The 24,516-nt window shown below is 41.0% G+C and overlaps 1 protein-coding gene across 2 annotated transcripts in view; it reads right to left on the bottom strand.

The window, feature by feature from the left end:
• ubash3bb (ubiquitin associated and SH3 domain containing Bb) overlaps positions 1-24,516 on the bottom strand; it is a 45,387-nt gene that overhangs the window by 9,606 nt on the left and 11,265 nt on the right. For both annotated transcript variants that reach the window (XM_028573490.1, XM_028573491.1), the window contains exon 2: positions 611-664. In XM_028573490.1, the coding sequence (XP_028429291.1) occupies positions 611-664 (54 nt within the window). The remainder of the gene's footprint in view (positions 1-610; positions 665-24,516) is intronic.

Raw genomic sequence — 24,516 nt, 5'->3', positions numbered from 1 at the left:
TTCATTTTATTGTCATTTTCAATACAAACAGCACAATAAGTAAACAATAAATAAGAATACCATATGTTTTATAACCACACATTTAAATGGAAAAAAATACATGAATAAATAATAATTAAAACAATAATAATAATAAATCTTAATCCCAATAAAAATAAACATACATAACGTCACACTTGCCCTAGACATATATCCAAATATGTCACAGAATCAGGTAATCAGATGGTCCAACATCTGGGGGGGGGGGAACTTTTTTTTATTGCCAGGAGCCTTCATGTTTGTTGTAATGGGCAAAACAGTCTTCACCCTTTGACCAGGGCTATTTATTACATAGTGTTCAATTGGTGAATATAGCAATGGCTTTGTAGTTTGGTGGTTACAAATATTAAGCAAATCTGAGATTGAATCTGTTGATCTAATTTTTTGCCATTGAGAGTGCATTTTTCAAAAGAGACCAGATCACAATAAAATGAGAGGGCTGCTCAAAGGGAATCAATAAATCAATTATCATAATGTATCTACTGTTTAAAACCCTTTGACAGCAGAGGGCAGTATAACACACATTTCCCCCTTGACTTGTACTGTATACACATTTGTTGTTTTAACTTACCAGTCACATGCTGCTTGCACACTCCGACCTCCTGTTGATACCAGAGCTTTCAGTCTGTAAAAGAGCACAACAGAGAAAGAAAATAAATTTAATCTAATCATGTCCTCAACAACACTAAGAATGTCAACGTTCACCCACATTTTAATCATCTCTTGTCTGAAATGTGTGCAGTAACAGTGTAAGACTAGCCAGTGCAATGCGGCACTGAGAAACCCCGAGAAGTGTCTGAATGAGTTAAGCAGGAGAGAGACTCATTGATCTTCTTTGTACAGTAGTTTGTATCCTCAGGACACATTTTTCTGGCAGCAGATGGCAAATAAAAGGAGAACTGTTTTGGATCCACACCTATGTGGAAAATCTGTAAACAGTAAGGGAAGCTTAGTGACGGCTTTAAAGGAAAAGGAAATAATATAGAAAAGGTTTAAAGTTGTTGACAGAACCGAACTGCCACTGGGAACGCGTACAAACAGTATCACTGGGGGGGAACTGGTGAATTATTCAGCGTTTCACTGCTGTGACTGGCTGAAGTGAATATCTAAACAGAAATTCAGCAACTGTCAACTCAGAGAGAAAACCCTTACAATGTCAAATGGAAATGCATTTTTTGGTGGAAGAAACAAACTACCTTTTCTGTCATTGCTAACAAATTACTGTTTTATATGCACTTCAGTCAGTAACCTCATTATTTCATTACGTTTGAACTCAAGATTAACTTAAGATGTGTATCCAGTATGAACAGGACATGAGGCTCTGTTCAAACAAGATAGGCTATAGATTTGTAAGAAGATTGTGCAAATGTATGTAGAATTCATTTTAAACCTGCATTAATTGATTTTGGACTTTGGGGCAATGAAATGAGCTGAAAGCATTGACATGTTATCGTTTCAGCTAAAACAGTACACATTCAGCAGAATCAGAGCAACATTTTCTATTCAATTATGCAACGCCTGTTATGAATTTTGAGCTCTCTCTTGCTTGCTTTCTCTATGCTTCACCGCATTGTTTTAATGTATGAAAAAGAAATAACCAAACCGTATAGCTATGACTCCAGTAGGAAAGCTGTCCGCTCTCGTTAGCAACAATAATACAAATCCACCTATTTGGGGAACGAAAAAGGAGAGCCAGAGAACATAAACCAAAAGTAGTTTGTAACTGTGCGGTGAACAAGTCTACTCTCACCTTTTAATCCGAAAGGTCAGAGTGTGTCAATGAGTAATTGTACATTTATGTTAGACCACAATCTGAGAAAGACAAAACATGAGCAATGCACCGATTACTGGCCAACAAAGTCTGGGGGCAGGACAATATGGATCACAAAGTCAGAGGAAGCGTCAGTTCCTCGTAAGCTCCCTCAACGCAGCGGAGAGGGTGATACATAGCATGTGTAGGAAGACATTTACATAGATTCCTTTCACAACAAGGACTCCTGCATGACTAACGAATGACTCCCAGTTACTTGTAAAGAGGTATTCATCCATGTAAAGTGTGTTATGTCTTCAGCGAAGAACCACCTCACAGTGCACATTATGATTTTCGATGTGTTTGCTATCTGCTTTCTCTGGCTGAAAGACTGACTGACTCACAGAAAGCCAAATTCAGTATTTTTCACAACCCCTCAAAAGAGAGCAGTGTGACTGCTGAACTAATTGGCTTCAAGCTGCTTTCTGATGTGAATAAAGATATGTAAGTCCTGATTTTACAAAACAATCGAGACTGCAGCTCGTGATGACAGCATTTTGCACATTGCCAGCGTTTTAATTTGCTGGGATGCGTAATGCATTACCAGAGATTAAAGAAGCGTAGAGGACAGCGATTTATCTGTTCATGTCTCCGTCCTTTCCTCAGCAACACCTGGAGGCTTGGCTGATAAGCAGGAGAAGGAAAGGAAGATCAGATTATTCATATTAGAGCTGCAGAATCTAATTAGCTGCCACTCAGAAGATAAGAGCGTGTACATGCTAATCTGGTTTTAATCTCTGGGGAGCGAGCAGCTTCCTCAGCACAGCATGAGATGTTGTTCCTGTGGGATGTGGGACCACTACAGAGAGGTTTGTGTGTATTTGTGTGTGTGTGTATATGTGTGCATTTATGACTGCACGCTGACAATGTTATCAGGATTTGATTATTACAGGTCTTCAAAGATGGCTGCAAATATGCTTGGATTGAAAAGCAATAATGTTATAATAAATAGTGTGTGCCAATAACCAAAAAATAAATATTTATAATTTTGACCACAGACAGGTTGAAACCAAATTGAGAGAGAAAATAAGCTCAAGCATGCAGTGTTTTCACCAGATTGAATCAGGCAAGGGTGAAAAATAGAACGACACTGTCACACCAATATGAGTGTCGCTATTTAATACTTCGTGCCAACAGAAACATTACTTTAAAGTTATAACAATATTAAAAACAAAAAACAATGAATCCTATCACTGTGTAATGTGTAATGTAAAACGGGCTGCTTGCAGTCCATAGCATATGATCACCCAACTCTGGGTCTGTTGAGCTTTCTAGCCTCTTTTACTACAGCTAAATGTTTAGCAAATGTACTACAACTGAGTCTCACTGCTCACAACAATCCTATTTCCAGCTGCAGGCAGTTGTTTACAAAAGTCACTGTACGCAACGATAGTTACGTTATTGTAACTCCAGATTCTATGAGTATAGGCGTAGCCCTCTAAGGCTACGCTATTGGGTTTATCCCTTCGCGCATGCGCAGTCGTGAAGATTTTCTTTCCCGCCCTTGCGTACAGTACGGGCTTCAACTACGTCCGCAGATACTGTATATGTACAGAGTGGACCCGTTGTTCATCTCCCAACATCAGCTTTTTCTTCAGCTAATGTAACAGGAGCAGGTGGCCCGAATCTTAGAGGGCTACGCCTATACTCATAGAATCTGGAGTTACAATAACGTAACTATTGTTCTATTTCGTATAGGCTTTGCCCTCTAAGGCTACACTATTGGGTTAGGGCGAAGATGATGTAGTCAATGCCACCTGCGACATAGACTTTTTTTTTTTTCCTCTCTCTCTCTCATGCACTGGCAGAAGATCGCATCAGAAGCGTTATTCTGGTAAAACAGCCTGCCATGGTAAAGACTTGACCTAGCTGGCTGCAAAACCCAAGCCATGAGTGTAGGCGTGCATGATAGTGAGAGTTGTAAATGATTGACAATTATGGGACGTCCATGTTCCTCTCAGCCACCCAGTGTAGGGGGGGTGAGGGTCTCAGACGAGTGACCTACACATGCAGCGGTACATATCATGATTGTAGGCGTGCATGGTTAGTGAGAGATAGTGACAACATATATATGAGGCACCGCTCTCCTCCCAGCAGGAAGCAGGCAGGCAGAGCACACATACAACGGAGTATTATTCGACGTTGAGTGAGGATAGAACCGAGTGGGTCATAGAGGGCTCAGACATATCACGCAGATAGAAACGGATGAAAGGGCATGGAGATGCCCAGGATGCCGCTGCGCAGATGTCGGCTACTTTCATGTCCTTGAACAGAGTCGCCGATGCCGACAGTGCCCTCGTAGAGTGTGCCCGGATGCCTGTGTTATAGGTCTGGGTGATAGCCTCGCACAGCCAGTGAGACAGACGCTGTTTTGAAATGGCCGCTCCTTGGGAGTGTTCCCTATAGTGTACAAGCAGCTGCTGTGTCTGCCTTATGTCCGCCGTGCGTAAAACGTGCCGTGATAACGCGCGCGCCGGGCATAACCAGTGGAAAACCTCCTCCGCGTCGTTGTCATGAGGCGGCGGGAAAAACCCTTGAGGGAAAAACCCTTGAGGGAAAAACCCTTGAGGGAAAAAACACCCTCGACCGAAAATAATTAGTTAGAATTTTTCGGTGTGAACGAGGGGTTTGGCTGCAAGGCGGCTGCGCTCCCGTCCCCTCTAATGGAGAGGCAGGACAGTGAACTGACAGCGCACATAAGTCGCTCACTCTCTTGGCTGACGTCAAGGCAAGGAGTAGCGCCGTTTTTAGTGACAGCAACCTGAGAGAGGCTTGTGCTAGGGGCTCGAAAGGAGGCTTCCCCAGAGCTCGAAGCACCAGTGCTATGTCTCATTGGGGTGTGAGAGGATGCACGGCGGGTCGTCTGACCCCTTTCAAGAAAACACTTTACCAGGGGGTGCGCAAAAACCATCCTCTCTCCATAGCCTTCGTGGCAGGATGAGATGGTCGCTGCGTAGGCTTTGACCGTAGATGGAGCCAAATCATTAACCACTAATGTTTGGAGATAAACCGACACGAGAGGCAGGGGACACGATATAGGGTCCGCTTCCTACTCCGTGCACCAGATGCTGTAGTGGAAGGGGCTCTAGCGTTCTGGAGAGTGCGCACCACGGCAGGAGGCAAGCCTAATTTCTGCAAGCGTTCCCGCTCAGCAGCCAGCCCCGCAGTCGCTGGGTTACCACCAGAGGGGAAATATCGCGCCGTCCAGCTGTGACAGAGCGTCCTCGCGCCATGGCAGTTGCCAGGGGGGACCCGCCAGCAGCTGAACCAGAGTTGGGAACCAGGATGCGCTGGTGCGCTCCGGTGTCACTAAGATGACTGACAGATTCTTCTCCTGGATGCGTTCCAGGAGGCGAGGGATAAGAGGGACCGGAGGAAAGCGTATAGGAGGGTTCTGGGAGAAAGGGTCTATGCCGAGGAGTGGATTGTCTGGTGTGCTCAAGGAAAACCACAGTGCGCACTGTGTGTTCTCTCGTGAGGCGAAAAGATCCACTTCCGCTTTCCCGAACCTGCTCCGCAGCTCCTGAACAATAGAGGTATTCAATTTCCACTCGTTGTGAGAGGGCAATTTATGTGGGGGCGGGGGGCATCCTCCTCCCACCACCTGCGACTCGCATATTCCACCCCAGCCAGTAAGGGACGCGTCACGTGTGACGTCACTGTGCCCAGGGGAACCCCGGTTGAGAGGGTTTGGGGGTGTCCTCAATATGCCAGGTCTGACTGAAGAGAGGGAGGAATGGTCAGCATTCACCACTTGTGGCGTATAGGCTCGAGGCGCTGGCGGTGAGACCACCTCTGGATTATCCTCATGTGGAGGACACCCAGGGGGGCTACTACGCGACCCGCAGACATCATGCCCAGAAAAAGCATCACAGACAACGCTGACAGTGCCGCGGTGTGGTGCGCGACAACAGAGAGATCAGCGCGTCTCGTCTTGGCGTTGACAGCCTGGCCCTCATGACAATCGAGTTTATGTCCACGCCCAGATAAACTATTGATTGTGCAGGGAGCAGTGAACTTTTTTGCCAGTTTGTGGCGAAGCCAGTGTTTGCAGATGTCGCAAACTTTCATAGTTTGCAGCGCTGCCTTTTCCAGGGAGGGGGCCAGAATGAGCAGACCGTCCAGATAAAACAGGGCCATGATGCCTTTTTTCCGCAACGGCTGAAGTGCCGTCTCCATGCACTTGGAAAAAGTGCGGGGGGGCAGAGAGTACCCGACCAGCAGCCGGTTGTACTGGAATGGGCCCCTTGGAAAAGAAGCGCAGGAATTTCCTGTGTCTGGGAATAATTGGATGTGAAAGTATAAGTCTTTCAGATCCACAGACGTGAACCATTCGTGGTGGCAGCATGTGGAATTGGCGCCCCGTAATGCACCGGTTGAATTGGGGCAGGTCGAGAATAGGACGTAACCCGCCTTTCTTTTGTGTGTCACACTCATCCATGCCGCGCTGTGCTCCGAAAGCGGGCGTGCGCATGTTTGTGTTTACAGACATGGCCAGCAAGGAGCGCAGAGCCCGTTCCGCCGCTAAGCGAGACGTGTGATCGTGTCGCCCAGCCCATGGTAGGGCTCTGTTGAAAGGGCGGCGGCTGGTCACCGCCGAATGGGGCGGGAGCGGCCACCGGGTCGCTGTCGTCCTCATCCCGCTGGCATAGCCGGGGGGAGAAGAATGACTGAGCGGCAACGAACGGCCGAATGCTCCGTGAAGCACGGCCAGAGTGGAGCCCATGAGAAGGGCGGCTCCTGAGCGTAACATCCCCGCTCAAGAGGCCAAGAGCGGGGGCTGGAAGCTCAGCTCAGCTGGGAGCGCTATGCTTCTCTGGTCTGCCGCCTTTTGATGATCTCCGGCAGATCCAAGAAGAGAGCCTTAGCGGTGGAGGCCACCGAAACGGTGCACCCGGCCGTTTCAGAGATGGGGAGAGCCGCAATGAGAGGGCATCGATCCCCGTCTCAAGGTCCAGTCCTCCCAGGGGGGAGGAGGGACAGCTGGTGATGGAGGCGTTATCCGAGGCAATCGAGCCATCGGGCTCGTGCTCGTCGATAAAGCCTTCCTCCAGCAGATCCAGGGTGTTGACGGATTGCCGTCTGTCTGCCCACCTGCCATCCCCTTCCCCGCTAGCCTGACAAGCCAGTAAGCTTCCGCCCGCCGGTTAAGCTCTTTAGATGGCAGGCGGGCGCAGAACTGGCAGGAGGCGTCGGGGGCGAGAGCCGGGCCGGCGTGAGCGGCGCCGAGGCAGGTCTCGCAGCGGGGATGGAGGTCCGGCGGCGGGATGTAGCCGGTCCGGCAGTTGGAGCAGAGGCGAACACCGCTGGATGTCGAGTTTGTCTTCATACTGCTACCTTGAAGAAAAAGTGGGAGATGAACAACGGGTCCGCTCTGTACATATACAGTATCTGCGGACGTAGTTGAAGCCCAAGTGTACGCAAGGGCGGGAGAGAAAATCTTCACGACTGCGCATGCGCGAAGGGATAAACCCAATAGCGTAGCCTTAGAGGGCGAAGCCTATACGAAATAGAACCTGCTCAGCACCAAACAGCAGACAAGGTTAGCAACTAGGTAAGAAGGTCAAACATCTAGCTGCCACAGAGCCAGATGTTTCCCTCAGAAGTTGTGATAAATACTAAAAGGAGAGTGAATACTGATTGTCAGGTTATCCGAAACATGACTCCAAATGAATGCTAATTTTTCTCTGTCTGCTGAATGTGTAGCTAAAAAAAAATGTAATAATGATAATGATAATAGGGCAGAGGTGTGTTTTTTTCAGCTTGTTTTAGTGCTCTTCTGCCACAGTATAAAAAAAAACTATTAATGCTGCTTTACAGGACCAACCAGTACATTTGAACCAACTTCACCTAAACTTATACTGTACCAATAGTTTTTTAGTTTTTTTACCAAATGCATAATTTTATTTTAAATTATAATTAAGAATATAGACCTGTTTAGCTGCCGTCTTGACAAGCATTGCTGATGTGAACAAACCTTAAACATCATCAACAACAAACATTAGTAAGTCAGAATTTGTTGTCTAGGGTTAATCATTACACACAACCTTTTTTTTTTATTGCAACTTCACCACAGTGAGCTCAGTATCAGCAACTTTGTGACCACAGCGAGACAGGCAGAGACATCAGAGTCAGCGGCTAGCAGCTGCTTGGGTTTTTGAAGCAAGCTGCTTTCTCCCACAGGTAAAGGCCTATATACCATTGCATATATGTGCGTGAGAGAATGAGAGAGAAGGAAGAGAGCGAGCGAGAAGTGGCGGCTAAAGGAAGTTGTTTGAGGAAGGGCCTTAAACCACTTAACACACACCCACACACCAGAAAACAGTAAATCAAGCCAGAGATGGATAACATAAAAGCAAGCTTTGCTACCTACTAACACCTGGGTTAGTGTTAATGACGATCCAAGATCTGACTGCAACACATCAGGCTTTCACAACCATGAGAAAGAACTGGAAAGGAGAAGTGGGTCCTGTGATACATACAGTATGTCATTCGCTTTGACACAATGTTAGTCAGTGTGCAAGAAGAGTGTCACTGTAGATTAAATAAATAAATTGACTCAAATGTCATGTGAATATATATATATATATATATATATATACACAAAATATGAAATACAGACAACCATACATATAATCCAAACTGATTAAAGGTAACAGTATGCGTATCATCCCTAAACAACAGCAACATGTTATTCTATGACATAGATGCTACATTCACTCACTAAATAAGCATCAAGCAATTTGACCTATGAAATGCCATTATATGACCTCAGTGGTTATGAATCAGTCATAACTGCAACTAACAATTTTTCCTGGTTCCTTGTTTGTCATGACAAATGTACAGCTCAACAGAAAAGGGACTGCACAGATGGAAAAAGCTGCTGCATCCGAAATGACTTTAAGGTAGGAGTTTCAAAGACATTATAGGTATAAATCCGTTACACTTTTTTATGCAAATAGGTGTTTAATTTGCTCTCAGTATCTTATTTTCACAACCCAACTGGCTGATCGCTAAACCCCTCCACCAATGGTCCAATCATAGCTCAGCAACTATAAGACATAAATGTGTACAATCATTCAGTAAATTACAAAAAAACCTACGTCCGCAAGACTTCTCTGCCAACTTCTCTAGCCTGAGTTCATGACGCCACTTTCAGAGAGACGAGAATAATAACAGCATGGCAGAAAGCATTGCTTAGTAAGACAAATATGTCACTTGACTGATTTTCACAACTTTTGGGAAGATGTTAATCAACAGAGGACTCACAACTGGATATTTGTGGCTTGTGCAGCCCCTGTTATGTCTGGTGAAAAGCAAACACTGCATTCCACGGTAAGACCCTAGCATGTGGTGGCAGCGGTGTCTCAGTTTGCAGATGCTTCTTCTGCATCAAGACTTGTATGACTTTTAATAAGCTCATATATATTACATTTTGTGATTCTTCCCTGAGCCATTGTTAGCAACTATGAACTATACGTGGTTATAATCTGATGGATTAAAGTGCTACACAAGAAATTTGGTATTGTACTTCCATGAAGTTAGTGGACTTGTGAGAGACAGATAAAAAATAAATAAAAAATGAATGGTCAAAATCAAAGCAGCAGAGGCCAAGATTAGAGATGGTCCGATGGTTTGCTTCCCGATACCGATTCTGATCCCTGAACTTGCGTATCGGCCGATACCGAGTACCCGATCCGATACCAGTGTGTCATATATTTTATTATGTTTTAACAACTGTATACTACTCCCTGTATGTGGATAGTAGTATGTGATATTATTTATATCTTTGTTGTCTGTCTGGCTCAAGTTAAACTCTTTGTAAAACATGAACAAACACAAACAACGAATGCCACAGAACTTTCTTTTATTATCCAGTTTGAAAACGGAAAAAGAACATAAATAAACTACTTTAACGTAGATTTTCTTTAGGGCTTTATTATGTGGTATTGGATCGGTGTATAAACTCCAGTACTTCCCGATACCGATACCAGCTTTTTAGGCAGTATCGGAGCCGATACCGATACTGGTGTCGGTATCGGAACAACTAAGATATCATGACTTTTACTTCTTAGTAAGGATCAAGCTCCAAAAACACTGGATCCTACAATTCCTATAATAAAACTTAAAAACATATTTCCTTAGACCTTCCCTGCCTGGTAAATACCCTCATTTTTCAGACTTTATGCCAGTTTGTAGCGAATTTGTTTTCAATCAGATCATTGAATCCAAACTCCAGATAACCCTGATGACATCATCCAGGTTATTTTCCTCAGACTTGACAAAGTTCTTACAGAGCCACAGAATACATTACAAAACTGTTCTCACAGATTAAGTGGTACTCTCCAAACTGACCTTTATATGTAAAATAGGTGTTTAAAGTCTTGGGTTTATCTTTTTTTTTTTTTTCTGAGTTTATTTTTATTCTCTCGGTTATGATTTTTACGGTGCTGTTTCCTGCTTTTTAAACAGAATTGTTCATGACATTTGATTCTTTGTGACCGAATGACCTTTCCTCCACATATTTTACTTTTGTTCCCCTGTGGTATAATTTTAGCTCCTACCTGCAGTGTTGTGTAGGGGATTATTTCTATGTAAGACAACATTGGTAGGTGGTAGCTAAATCTAAAAGGAGTTTTTTACATTTTTTTGTACCTGTTTCTGAATCACAGCTTTAAAATAACCACAACAGACCCATGTTTCCTTTTCTGTTGGTTCTCAGGGTTTCCATAGCTGTGGGTTGTTTCATAAGGCGAGCTCGAGGCTGAGTCAAACATGTCGATTAGAGGCTAGTGGGGACTCAAGGAGGATCCCATGTAAACTAAGCAAGGAGCTTTTTTCTGAAGCAAACTAATTTCAGTTTATATCATGAAAGAAATCTAACCTAATGTGTTCAGAGAGCTGATGGTAGAGCAGTCTGGCCTGAGGTTTGTTGATCAAAGCCGGGAGTGATCGGTTAGGTCTGGTGGGAACAGAGAGCTGCCTCGCTGAAGCCTCAAAGGCCAGCTACTCACCACGCCCTCAGTCTTCTTGATGACAGCGCAACTCTGCACACGATTTGAACCCTCGACACTCTGCTTCGTTTAATGCTGCTGAACAGAAGTCAGTGGCTACAAGCAGTCACAGTCCAAGCATAAAATGATTCCGTCAACAGAAATATATTCAGACCCATCACTTCTTTATCTCATTTACCCTGGTTTGTACAGAAACTGGTTCTCAGAAAAGCACTGGAGGGACACTTGAAGAGCTGACACATTTAAAAAGTGCGATTTTGAAAAGCCACTAATTTTGCTGAGTAGTAAGTGTCTGCTGCTACTTTTGATTGCGACATTTTTAGTTTGTTAGAAGACTGGTGGTAAAATCCAGTTTCCCAAAGATAACACTAATTTTACTATAGAGCCTCACATATTATGGACCAGAAAATGACAGATCAATTGTGGTGACGAACAGACATGAAGCATCAAGCAAATGAAGTTCGCTTTGAAGGTGACTTCAACTGGTCAGTGTAAGAAACAGCAGCATAGTCTTTTTGGCAATAAGAACATTTCACTAGGGTTTCAACGATGTACTGAACTGCTAGCCTCAAAATAACCTGCCTTCAAACAACTCCAACATTTTTATTTGTACCTAGGGCCGTAGCCAATAACGTTGATGCCATGAGCCCCAAGCCGCCCCAGTGCTACTCCTACCCAAGACACAAAAAATAAAGTCTCTAATTTTTAAAAAGCTATTTTAGATTAATACTGTAATTCTTCTCCCCCCAGAAAATTAGATATATTGAATTATTTATGTATTTATTTTGTTAATTATGGGCCCAAACAGTTAAATATATTAAGTCTAATGCATGCAATGGAATCAGCTAATTAAATGCTTCAGTTAAATAGCCACCATGTGTAATTTTTAAATGGCATTTTTCAAGCAAAAGCGTCAAAAACCTGTGGAGCTGTTTGTGAAAACGCAAATATCAAAATCTGTTTGACCGGACCGGACATTAAACAAACTTTACCCTGCCTGCTCCCTAGTACAAAGTCTGCGTAATGTCCGATTGAGCCCATGTGTGAAGATTCATTGTCTGGAGAATTTGCTGCAAGCGAGCATACGTGTTGATAACGTTTCTATAATGGATCGCTCCAAACAAGAAAACAAACATTCAAGGGTGAAGAAGAAGGGTGATTTACACACAGACGCCAAAATCATCAGACAAATCCAAAGAACGGCAAGAGACTCGTTGTTTATGACCAAATTACAAACAGGCTATGTGACCGTGGTGTAATCCGTGTCATGTCCTGCCTCCTGCACGCTATTCCCAGGCGCCACTCCTCGCCTCAACCAAACGCAGCATTTCCAGTAAGCAAGAATGCGTTTGAGACGGACAGTTTCCTGTTGTATGCTACATGTTAAAGGTCCTATGACATGCTGCTTTTTGGATGCTTTTATATAGGCCTTAGTGGTCCCCTAATACTGTATCTGAAGTCTCTTTCCCGAAATTGGCAAGCTGGAGGGTGGGGAGGTGGCCTTGACCAACTGCCATGCTTTGCTTGTTTGAAAGCCATGATGTCTCTCTCTTTCTCATGGGCGGGCCAAATTATCTGGGCAGGCAAAGCAGAGAAAGGGGAGGTAACCTTTCCCCTTATGATGTCATAAAGGGAAGAGTCCAGATCGGCCCATCTGAGCTTTCATTTTCTCAAAGGCAGAGCAGGATACCCAGGGCTCGGTTTGCACCTATCGCCATTTCTAATAAGCAGGCTAGGGGAACTCATATTAATGTTAAAAAACCTCATAAAGTGAATTTTTCATTCCATGGGACCTTTAAAAAGAGCAACTTCGGACAATGTTCGCAACTGATTTCGTTGGACATTGTCTGGAGTTCATATGAAAAAACGGCTGATGATAGTAAAGTGAATATTTGGGTTTTGTACGATTGGTCTGATAAAACATGACATTGAAATATGTCACAATGGAATCACAATTTTCAAAACTTTTGCAGACCTAATGACAAAATTATTTGGTTGATTAATAGATAATGAAAATAATCCCCAGTTACAGCCCTGAATATCAAAAATGTATTAAAAGTCATTTATTTGTCAAATTCTGGTGGTTGCCACTCCCTGCATCCCCATGATAGAACAACTGCTCTACAGCTGTTTTACTGCCTGACAGTCCCAACAAAAACTCGGAGAGGCTCCCCACCTGGGAGTACAAAGAACAGTGTGGGTTGAGAGCTGACTGAATAAAAGGTCTTTGTAGGAAAATGTCCCCTGATTATGACTTTTTCTCATCAGTAATGAAAATAGAGAAACAAACGTCAATCTAAATACAGGCTGTTGAGTGCTGCACTGGTTTTCCTAAACTTCACAATGAGGTTGTTTCCTCTCGAGCTGCTGGATCCACTCAATGGTCAAACGATTTTTTACACTACATGCACACATTAGAATAATTTTCTGGCTAAGAAAAACTTCAATAAACAATTTTAGAATATTTATACTGTGACATGCAACAGCTATACACATTTGTGTCACCTAATTAACACAAAGAGTCCTTCTATCATCTTAAAGGCTTTTTTTGAGAGATACCCACTTGTTCTTTCTCGCCCACAGAGATGTGAAAGCAAGTTTTCCAACCGTAAAGAGATCCTCTGTTAACTGTTTGACTTTCAGAGACAGGAAGAGAAACAGACAGTGAGCAACACGCCCACGCAACACAACACTGCTCCGACCTATACATCATGTAGCATATAATGTTAACTTTAAATCTAAGTACATAACAGGATGGCCCTTAACACAATAGGTAATCAGAATAAACAAAATATATAAAGATGTACAAGACACATTAATATGAACAATGGTAAAAGCTTTAGACTGAAAGCCAAAGGAAGTGGGGAAAGAGTTTAGTGAGTCTATGTGTTCTGGTTAAGGGTCCATGTCGTGTGCACTAGTTTCTGCAAACACTCTACATTTTGTCATGAAAGACGCAAAATGATGAGGATTAAGTGTCCGATTATAATTTACTGCCCACATCAAAACACCGAACAGAGAAGCTCGGGATACAACACAAACAGAGGGAGTGTCATTATCTGATCAAGACCCCATTACTTCACTATAGCTTTACATAATAAATAATTTTTTACTGCTATATTGATGTTCTGAATATCGAGTCCAGCCCATTTAAGCATTTCATGGAAAATCTACTATATAACAAAAAGTAGCTACCACAGTTCTCTAACAAACGTCTCATTTTGTTTGTGTTGTCAAACTAAACTTTATTTCATGACATTTGTTCTTCTCCAGAATATTTGTTTGACAATAATTGATAATTAATAATTGACAGTAATCGACAACTGATGATTGATGAATCTAAATAATTTATTTAGTAAAAAAATCTTTTCAAGCTTTTCATACAGATAACTGTGCTTTTCCTCATTTCATATCATCACTGTTGATCAAACACAATAAAGTGTTTGAAGACCTCGCTTTGAGCTCTGGTAACTTGGGATGGGCATTTGTTTGATATTTTAATAGCTTCAATGATTAATCCACTACTATATGAAATATTATTTCCATTGCTACTTGTTATTCAACCAGACATCAGACACACTGCATCTTTTATGTAGTGGGTCTATTTAATCATGGAGTATTTTGACTCACCTCCTATCAACACAAGAAAACCTGGGGTTACCTTTAATTAAATTTTCTGTGCCCACATCTTCAGTCATTTATTTTCCAAACCCTAGTTGTAACCCCCAAAATGTTCCATATTCACCTTAAATAAAACTGTGTCTGACATTTAGTGTCATTTTGAGAATCAGAGATGTGTCATAAAGGCCTTGTGATTACAAATGTCAAAAATCAGTGACAGTACTGTATTTTGGTGATCCCACAGATATTCTACATCACAGTGTGTTTACAGGTGTTGAGGAGTACTACTGCATATTGTGTGGTTTTTTTTTAAAGACTTTAGTGTCTCCAGAGGGAGCTGTGTGAAATCTGATAAAGCGTTGGTTAGTGCTGGAGACTCTACAAGTTTGAAAATTAAAAAAATCTGAGGGTGTGAAGTGAGCTTACCAGGCCTCTATAGCTCTCTGCTCGAAGCCCGAGGCTAAATTGGCCGCTACTAGCATAACACATCACTGAGCAAACTGACGACAGTCGTGTTGAATTGTGGGTAATACAGGCACCACGTTTTGACAAGGAAGAAGAATGCTTGGAATAAAAAAGGCAATATAGTCAAGTAATTTTAAAAGGTATGTAAATAAATGTGTGACTGAAATGGCTTTTATGAGGCAGACATGTTCCTCCTACTTGTGGCTGAAGCTGATGAAGCTGACTTTCATGACATTTCATTCAAAAATAAAATAATAAGGAGACAATGATTGTATTTTTATCCCTTGGTCAGAATACAAAACTATAAAACAGCATTCAGATCACCGTAAAACACTAAAACTCCATAAAAAGCCAGTACATTGCAGGTTTTACAAACTTAACACATCAGATGGTGTTGAGTAAAATATTCCCATACCATGTTGGAAAACATAAATTTGAAAATGTCAATTACAATGTTACTGATATTCTGACATGTACTACTTTTGGTCTGGGAGAATCCTCAGTCACAGGCAATTCCTCAATTCATATATTGTTAATATATTCATCCATTTGGTGGAGCATCATAAAAGACTTTTATTTTTTTATAGAGGTTCTAGACTCCATATCACATGTTTCTAGCATCTGTCCTGCTTGACAGAACAAAAAAATTACTTCACAACAGAGCCGGCTATGCGTAGCATTGAACACATAGTCGTAGTGCACTGTACAGCAAACATGTCAGGCTGTTGTGTGACCATACTATGCAGCATGTTGACGGGATGAAATTACATTCTGCTTAAGGCCCGCAGTAAAGCTTGAGCCAGCAACACTTTGTCACTCTGTCTTCAGGTTCATACAGCAGCTGCCAGTAGGCAACAGTTCACTTCCACAAGAGAGCATATTAAAGTTGTTTTAGTATTCACTTGGGACAGTTAAACTGGTTTGTTAAATAAAAAAATAAAAACTAGTAAGCATTTGCCAGGGCCAGTTGTCTTGACAGTGAGGAAGGCAGCTTATGGTTCTCTGATCCCGTCCCTGCAGTGTCTGACACCTGCTGACCCTTCATTTGTTACCACAGACTAGTGCAACACATGCCGAAACAGGCCCTGATACCACCAACTGCACTGACACTGACACATGCCTCACACGCTACAGCTGATACACTATAGGCTGATATTGGCATTTTATTAAAAAGTCAGTTTGGTTCACTTTGATGGATATGATACAGTTTGACTAATTACATTTTTATTGATATCACACTAATTTTAACCTTTAACCTAAATGTTATGTATTGCAACATTTGACCAGATTAAACCCATACACATGACATGAATATATCTCACAGTGATAATTCAATTCTCTGTTGGTCTCATGCTGTTTTTTAGCTTTCCAAAATTTACACAGAACACAAATGGGCCCACCCATGTAAAAGGAAACACAAACCACCCACTCGTGGGGAGCCTCGTTCAGCTGAGCTGTTCTGTCACTGTGGGAAATCCCATGTGTCCTCTGACTGCATGCATTCTCACACTTCCTGTTTACAAACACACACACACACACACACACACACACACACACACACACACACACACACACTTGCAAAGAGGCACACATGCTTACCATCACACACGCACACAATGTAGAGACTTGAACGTATAAACAGGTATATATACACAAGAACAGAACCACAGGTCGCCACAGTATCTACAGAGGTAAAACCACAGGGTCCTCTTTGTCTTACTGTGTTTTGTAATACAGTGGTTCCTTTTAGCCTGAACACAGTGCAAGGCTGCATGTTCATACCAGACGCAGTATAACTGTCCAGTTTTTCACAAGAAAAACATAAGATTAGCGTAAAGATTTTCTGCAGCACATTTTTTGTGTTTCTTGTTTGGAGGATAAAGTGAGTTGACCTGTGTTTACTAGACCACAGCCATGTTTTCAGCCCAGCATGCTGCTTAAAATACCAGCAGAGAAGAGAGGCCTGACAGCGGTCTCTGCTGTGTGTTCGATAGTGTGGTGGATGGGTGGTTTTTCAAGGTTGCTCCTAAGCTGCTTTAGTGGCTCTGGTTCTATTGGCAGAAGTTTGTGTTTGATCTCAGGGACTTTGTTTCTCTACTGAGCCAGCATTGTGATGTGTGTGGAGGACAGGGATACAAACTTCCGTCACAATAATAGAACTGATAATCTTTTTCCTGTTACTGTGCATTGTTCCAGGGAGTCTCCAGCCAGGCAAAAGCACACACACATGTGCACTACAATTCAGCTCAAACTGGTTACTTAAGATCAGCACAAATCCCCATAAAGATATTTCTGGATTTAAACTGCTGTTGGCTTATATTTTGTGCCAACTTGCAACTATTTTGAATATATGATTAGTTTTTCTCCAGAATATTCTTCTTTGCTTCCTTGACAACATTTATAGGCTGGGAAATTTGCAGTCGCACTAACACCATTAGGCACTATGCACTCATTAAATCATGCATACATTTAAATTACTGTGCATTAATGCATGGATGATTGAGTTTAGCTTGCAGGGATGTAGGTGTTTTACCCTTTACATGGTGGTTTGCTTAAATATATAATCATATCATACAATATATACAAGACCCAATGTTATAGTTTAACTTCTGATAGAAATTTAGCTGCATTAATGATCAAATAATTATCATTCAAGATTTAAAACTGAATTTCAATTCAATTCAATTTTATTTATAGTATCAAATCATAACAAAAGTTATCTCGAGACACTTTACAGATAGAGTAGGTCTAGACCACACTCTATAAATTCCAAAACCCCAACAATTACAGTAATTCCCTCAAGAGCAAGCATTAGCAGTGGCTATTGCGACAGTGGCAAGAAAAAACTCCCTTTTAGGAAGAAACCTCGGCAGACCCAGACTCTTGGTAGGCGGTGTCTGACGGGCCGGTTGGGGGCGTGATGAACAGTGGTGATAATAGTCACATTAGAAGTCACAGTGACTTCGAAGGTTATCGTGGAAGTTCATGTCATAGCAGCAGCGTGAATGTATTCACCCTGTAAAGGAACGTTGTAAAGATTAAGGGCTAAATATAGATAGTCTCGCATTGCCAGACCTATCTCCACAGCGCTGTGAAGTAAGGTCTGGCTACACCACAGATACATCCTAGGATAGGAGAAAAAAAAACACTTTGGGTTGTTTGCAATTCATCAAACCAATCACAATTTTGATCGGCACTAAGCTCCGGACTCAGTAACGGAGCCTCTGGAAAATAATCTCGGGAAGGAACTTGTTTTGGTGGAACATTTGCATTCTGCAAAAGAAATCGCACCATAAAATGTTAAATTAAGTTAACTGTTCACACAATACAGCAACGTGAGCTATATAAATTAGCTGGATACATAATTATACATAATTTGCTCTTACCAGTGTATCGTCATCATGTATCAGAAATTGCATTTAATGTACATGTTGGACTTACATGTGGCATTTTGTAGTTTGGCTTATTTGAAGCTACTATATGTCTTCTATGTGATTCTTGCTGTTCCCAGTGTGTACCTTCATGGTTGAATGCATTTATCGGGAGTCGCTTTGGATAAAAGCGTCAGCTAAATGAAATGTAAAAGGTAGTATTTAATGCAGAGATCTTGCATTGTAAAACATTATATGGCACCAGTAACCTTTTCTTGATCGAGAAAGCTTGAACAGAGTAACTGTAAGCTCTGCAGTGAAATGACTCGTGCTTCTGGGCCAACTCTGCCTCCAGGAAATGTTTGTAGGGCTAAAACTCTAATCTGCTCAGTAATAAGAGGAGATTCACTCTGTTTGTTATTCATGGTGAAAATGAACTCTGGGTTTAGAGCCTTTTGTTGGCGTCTTCAGGGAAACAATAAGCATCTTTCTCCACAACTCATTTCTCTGTTGTTGTCCTCCAAACTCATTAATCCTAATTGGTTCTTGCTGGAGAGAGACTACAGACGCTCCAGCCACCCAAACCCACAAAGAGTGTTCAGTGTTCAGACAACTCATTCACTAACTGGTTCCAGTCCAATTATGGACAAAGTCACGCACGCATGCACGCACGCACGCACGCACGCACGCACGCACGCACGCACGCACGCACGCACACTCTAATGGAAAGCAGGTAAATCTCATTCATACAACTCATATTCCGCTGTTTTCTCACTGGCCCTCATCACTGCTTTAAAAAAAATCTACATCACAAGATATAATCTACATCAGGATTACAATAAAGTCAGTGACAATTAATCCAAAAAACTAAATCCAACATAATCTGCATGGCTTCTATTAAGGCTATTTTTGGCCACTGGGGGCAGAAGAAGACACACAGCCCTGCCATTTCATTGTCTTACAGCTTGGCATTGCTATCAAACTAGCAAACCACCATCTAATTTCATATCCAGCATGGAGAAACATGTGCATTCATTTGGAGTTTTGTTTCTATCCACTTGATGATATCCAATATTCACTCTTCTTTTAGCTCTATTTTGGTCTCTACCAATTAAAAAAAAAAATGAATGGAGCTTTAAATTCTCTGAATCTATTTATCTATATCGAATTTAATCCACATAGGATAATAGCTTCACATAGCCTAGGTGAATAGGTTCAGTGACAGAACACCACCACAGTTTAACAACTCTGTTCAAACATTCAAGTGATCAGGTACAGCACTTGAAAGAAAACTGAGACTGGAAGTTCATAATTTAATCAATCAGAAACCTTAACTGTTTGTAACAAGTCTCGACACACTGAAAGACAAGGTCATGCTTCTAAGATAATTACAGAAAACTCTTGAGACTGAAGAGTATTGTTCTGACTAATAAACCTGTTAAATGCTCGCCCTTGATGACACATTAATATTGCGCTTACATACTTTTTTTTCAGTATGGACTATCTTGTGTTAATGGAAAATGTATTTGTCTGAAAACAAACAAAACAAAATTCTGTTTTTTTTTGCACAGGATAATTATCTGCCATCTAAATTGTTCCCCTGTTTAATAATTTACATCTCACAAGCAAAACCATTATCATCTTTTTGACATAACATCTCACAGTAGAGCATAAAAGAGTGCTCTTATCAACTGGAGCGCTAAACACAATCGTTGTCATCCCACGCAACATATGGAAGCACATGCACATACTTTAATAAGCTAAATGTGCTCACTGAAAGACATTAAGGTCACCGCAGAATACAACAATATATACAAGGCTGAATGTGGAATTCAACCTTTTTAAAACCATGTTAGGTTGGAATCATAAAAATGGAGATTCAAATGAACTTTGTTTTCCATCTCATCTAAAATTTCAATATGTAGTGGCAATATAGCACCTCTTATTTCTTACATTTAGAAACATTATTCTTAACATCTGCCACATTTATACTCTTTCTTAAATAAGCAAATGGTTCCAAATCTTCCATAGTTTTTCTACAGCTGTTTTTTTTGTTGATTCTGAATCCTAATATAAATTGATTTTGTAAAAATAGCATGTGTTGTGTAACTTTTTTGGGTAACACTTTACTTGACAGTACCGACATAATTGTGACATGACACTGTCATAACTATGACATGACACTGTCATGAATGTGTCATAAACCTTATAAACAAGTCATAAACGTTTATGACTTCTGTCATTGAGTGTCATTCGGTGGGATGTCTTGATTATGACAAGTTGACATTAATCAAAGTGACATTACCAGAAGTTGTCTTGGTCATGACAAGTTGACATTAAATTTGTCTTGGTCATGACAAGTTGACATTAATCAAAGTGACATTACCAGAAGTTGTCTTGGTCATAACAAGATGACATTAAATTTGTCTTGATTATGACAAGTTGACATTAATCAAAGTGTCATTACCAGAAGTTGTCTTGGTCATGACAAGTTGACATTAAAATTTGTTTGGGATGTCTTTGTAATGACAACTTGACATTAACCAGGATGACATTACCAGAGGATGTCTGCAGTTACTGCATATTCCCTGTGAAAAGGCTAATGATTCTATCTATTGGTTATGGAAAGTAATGTTGCTTTTCAACACTATTGCTAGCTGTGGGTTTTTGTTGAATGAATGTTAGTACAAATTGTGAGTTTAATTGTTTAACTGGACTTTATGGTGAAGTAGCTAACTTAAAGAGGCTAATTTTTAGTGCATTCTTTCTACAGTTACCGGTGCAGGGAGGGATAAATAAGCACGCATGTCTTAATGCCTCTAGATTACAACACTGTAGCTTAAGTTATGGGAAAGTAATACAATTTGAGAGATGTTTACATGCAATTTATGCAATTATATTTAGGATAGTGTTAATGTTACTAAGGTTCCATACAACTTGAATTAGAAATGTATTGTTTGTATAAAGGTTGCCTATTAATATAAATGTGCTTTTGGTACCTGAAAGGGATTTATATACTTTTGATACCTAAGAGAAGAAATTTAAGAACGGTTGTACAAACTGAATAGAGGTTTAGATATTTCAATAGGGGTTAACTGAAATATGACCTCATTTTATTTTCATTGTAGCCTAAGCAATTGATTTTATTACTGAATAGTAATTGAGAGAAATTATTTGGCCTTATCTACAGGTGAAGGAGGTGAAAAGGCTACACATGGTAGGTCCAGTCCACAGAGAGATATTGAATCACATCGACTCTTCAGATCCCAGAGACTTCCAAGGTTTAGAGATTCCCAGATCAGTTGGCTGGGTGGCGAGCTACAGAATCGAGACTCTGAACTTAGACGGATTTCCCTTGATTCATTCTTCATGGTGGAAGGACAAACAGAAACCAAATTCATATGGGCCCCAATGTTGAACATCTCTGAACTCTTGTCATCAAAGAACAATTGAGCTCATAGAACTGAAAAGCGTTTCTTTTATGTGCACACTTTATTTTTTCAGTTAGTTTATCTGTATGTATGCCATATTTCTGTCTATATTAATACACTTCTCAAACTTTATCCTGGTTTTCTAGTCTCTTTATTGACGTTCAATTCTCTGGCTCTTAACAATCTAGTTTTCTTCTGGTTCTGGTCCATATTCACACTAGTATCAACTACATAACACTACTGTCAACAAAGATTTTTACATCACATGATAATGTGGTAGGAAGGTAATTTGGTGTGCGATGGCACTTCTTAAGACATGTCTTATCCTTCATGATATCTTAATGACAAATCAGAATGGTACCACTTTACCTGAGGTCAAAGAATGTATTTGTTACACTGTCATAATGTTGTTATGACAGCTAGTCTTATCCTTCATAATATCTTAATGACAAATCAAAATGGTACCACTTTACTTGAGTTCAAAGTATGTATTTGTTACACTGTCATAATGTTGTCACGACAGCAAGTCTTATCCATGATATCTTAATGACAAATACAATTGGTACCACTTTACTTGAGGTCAAAATATGTATTAGTTACACTGTCATAATAGTGTCATGACAGCCAGTTTTGTGAAATATCCTGTCACACATCTATCTGACCAAGTGCTAGAATTGGTCTCTAACCTTGCACATCTAATTATAATCATCATTAGGTCAACATGTCATGAATACAAAAAGAGGTGGATTTTCTGTTTATGTCAAGTTGTCATGACAAAGACATCCTCTGGTAATGTCATCCTGGTTAATGTGAAGTTGTCATTACAAAGACATCCCAAACAAATTTAATGTCAAATTGTCATGACCAAGACAACTTCTGGTAATGTCACTTTGTCATGACCAAGACAAATTTAATGTCAACTTGTCATGACCAAGACAACTTCTGGTAATGTCACTTTGATTAATGTCAAGTTGTCATAATCAAGACAACCCAAACAATGTCAACTTGTCATGACAAAAACCGAATGACACAGTAAAGTCATAAACGTTTATGACTTGTTTATAAGGTTTATGACACATTCATGACAGTGTCATGTCATAGTTATGACAGTGTCATGTCACGATTATGTCGGTACTGTCAAGTAAAGTGTTACCCTTTTTTGTCTTGTCTGTGTTGTAATATTGACCTGTGTCTGAAATAAAGTTGAATTGAAATCATCATGTACACTACAGTATAATAACATAATAAAAAGGCTTCACATTTTCATTGAAGATAAAACTGACCATCTTTATGATATTTGTGAATATAATATATATATATATATATATATATATATAGTTATATATAGTTATATATTGTTATTATATACATATATTGTAAAGAAACACCTTGTTCAGCCTGCTGCCCTCAATCACATTAATGGCTTTACATTTTAAGTGTAACGTCCCTCAAGCCTTATTTTTTCCACTTAAATCAGAACCCAGAATTTATTCCATGTACGCCAGGTTAACAATTAAAACAATATTATTACATATCCATGCAAATGTGTTTCATTAGGATCAGTCCATGCCACTACTTCTGTGTAACTGAAGAAGGAACTTACTGGAGGTGAATCTAGTTCTATTTTTAAAGATTTCTTGTTGCTTTTCTCTTAAGCCCAAAGTATTGATTTCTGAAGGACATGAGTAGAATTTAAAATGATCAATACCTTGTGTCTGTCCACTTCTTTTCTGGCAATGATGCACTTTCTCAGTATTACTGTCTAATGGTTTTACTCTCTCTACAAATACATTTCTTTGGCCTTATGTAGAATGCATGAGAAGCTCTTCATGGAGGGCTGAGCATCTTTTTCTGTTAAGAAACAGCACTCAGCTTTGCGTGTAGCTATAGTTTAGATATGATGTAATGTCAGAGTCAAAGTGCAGTCATGTAGGAGCTGTGCTTTATCTCCACATCAGTTTGGTCATCCTGAGTTTCAGGAAACAGATTCTTGTTGTGTGTTTTGATGCTTGCTCTGCTGCATTTAGATATGTAAGTCTACAGAGTATAGTGGGTGCAGGAAGAATAAATACAGATTCATTAAATTGAAAAAATGCATTGCAGCGGTCTGACATTCATAAATATTGAGGAGTACAACCAGCTTTTATACTGTCAGATTCTAGTTTGTATGAAACGCTCCTTAACACCAGCAATATCCACATCCAATCAGGCCTGTAATTATATGTCTCATCCAATCTATTTTCCTTGCCAATCATTTCAATACAGTCATTCAGCAGGATTACTGGAGCACAGTGGGAGGGAGAACGGAGCAGGAAGCTGGTCCAAGATGGAGGAGCCTCCTGTCGTGTCTCAGTGAAGTGAATGTGAGGGCAGACAGCAGGAGCTGGAGGACGCTGGCTGCTGGAGCCACTCCAGTCGCTGTATTGGCAAAGGTACTACAGGCACAGATGGCTCACTCATCACTGAACACACAAGCATGCGCGCACGCATGCACGCACGCACGCACGCACGCACGCACAAAAGGAGATGACACATGAACATACGCACATGCGAACAGCAGCAAACAAGTACCAAGTACGTTAGTGCACAGCCTGAAATATGTGTATGAACAGACACACACACACACACACACACACACACACACACACACACACACACACACACACACACACACACACACACACACACACACACACACACACACACACACACACACACACACACACGCATGCACGCACGCACGCACTCCACATCAAATTGGGCGT

This window comes from Perca flavescens, chromosome 3, assembly GCF_004354835.1.
Source record: "Perca flavescens isolate YP-PL-M2 chromosome 3, PFLA_1.0, whole genome shotgun sequence".
NCBI classification, from domain to species: domain Eukaryota; kingdom Metazoa; phylum Chordata; class Actinopteri; order Perciformes; family Percidae; genus Perca; species Perca flavescens.
The sequence above is the reverse complement of the archived record's forward strand: the minus strand, read 5'-3'. Positions and strand labels throughout refer to the sequence as shown.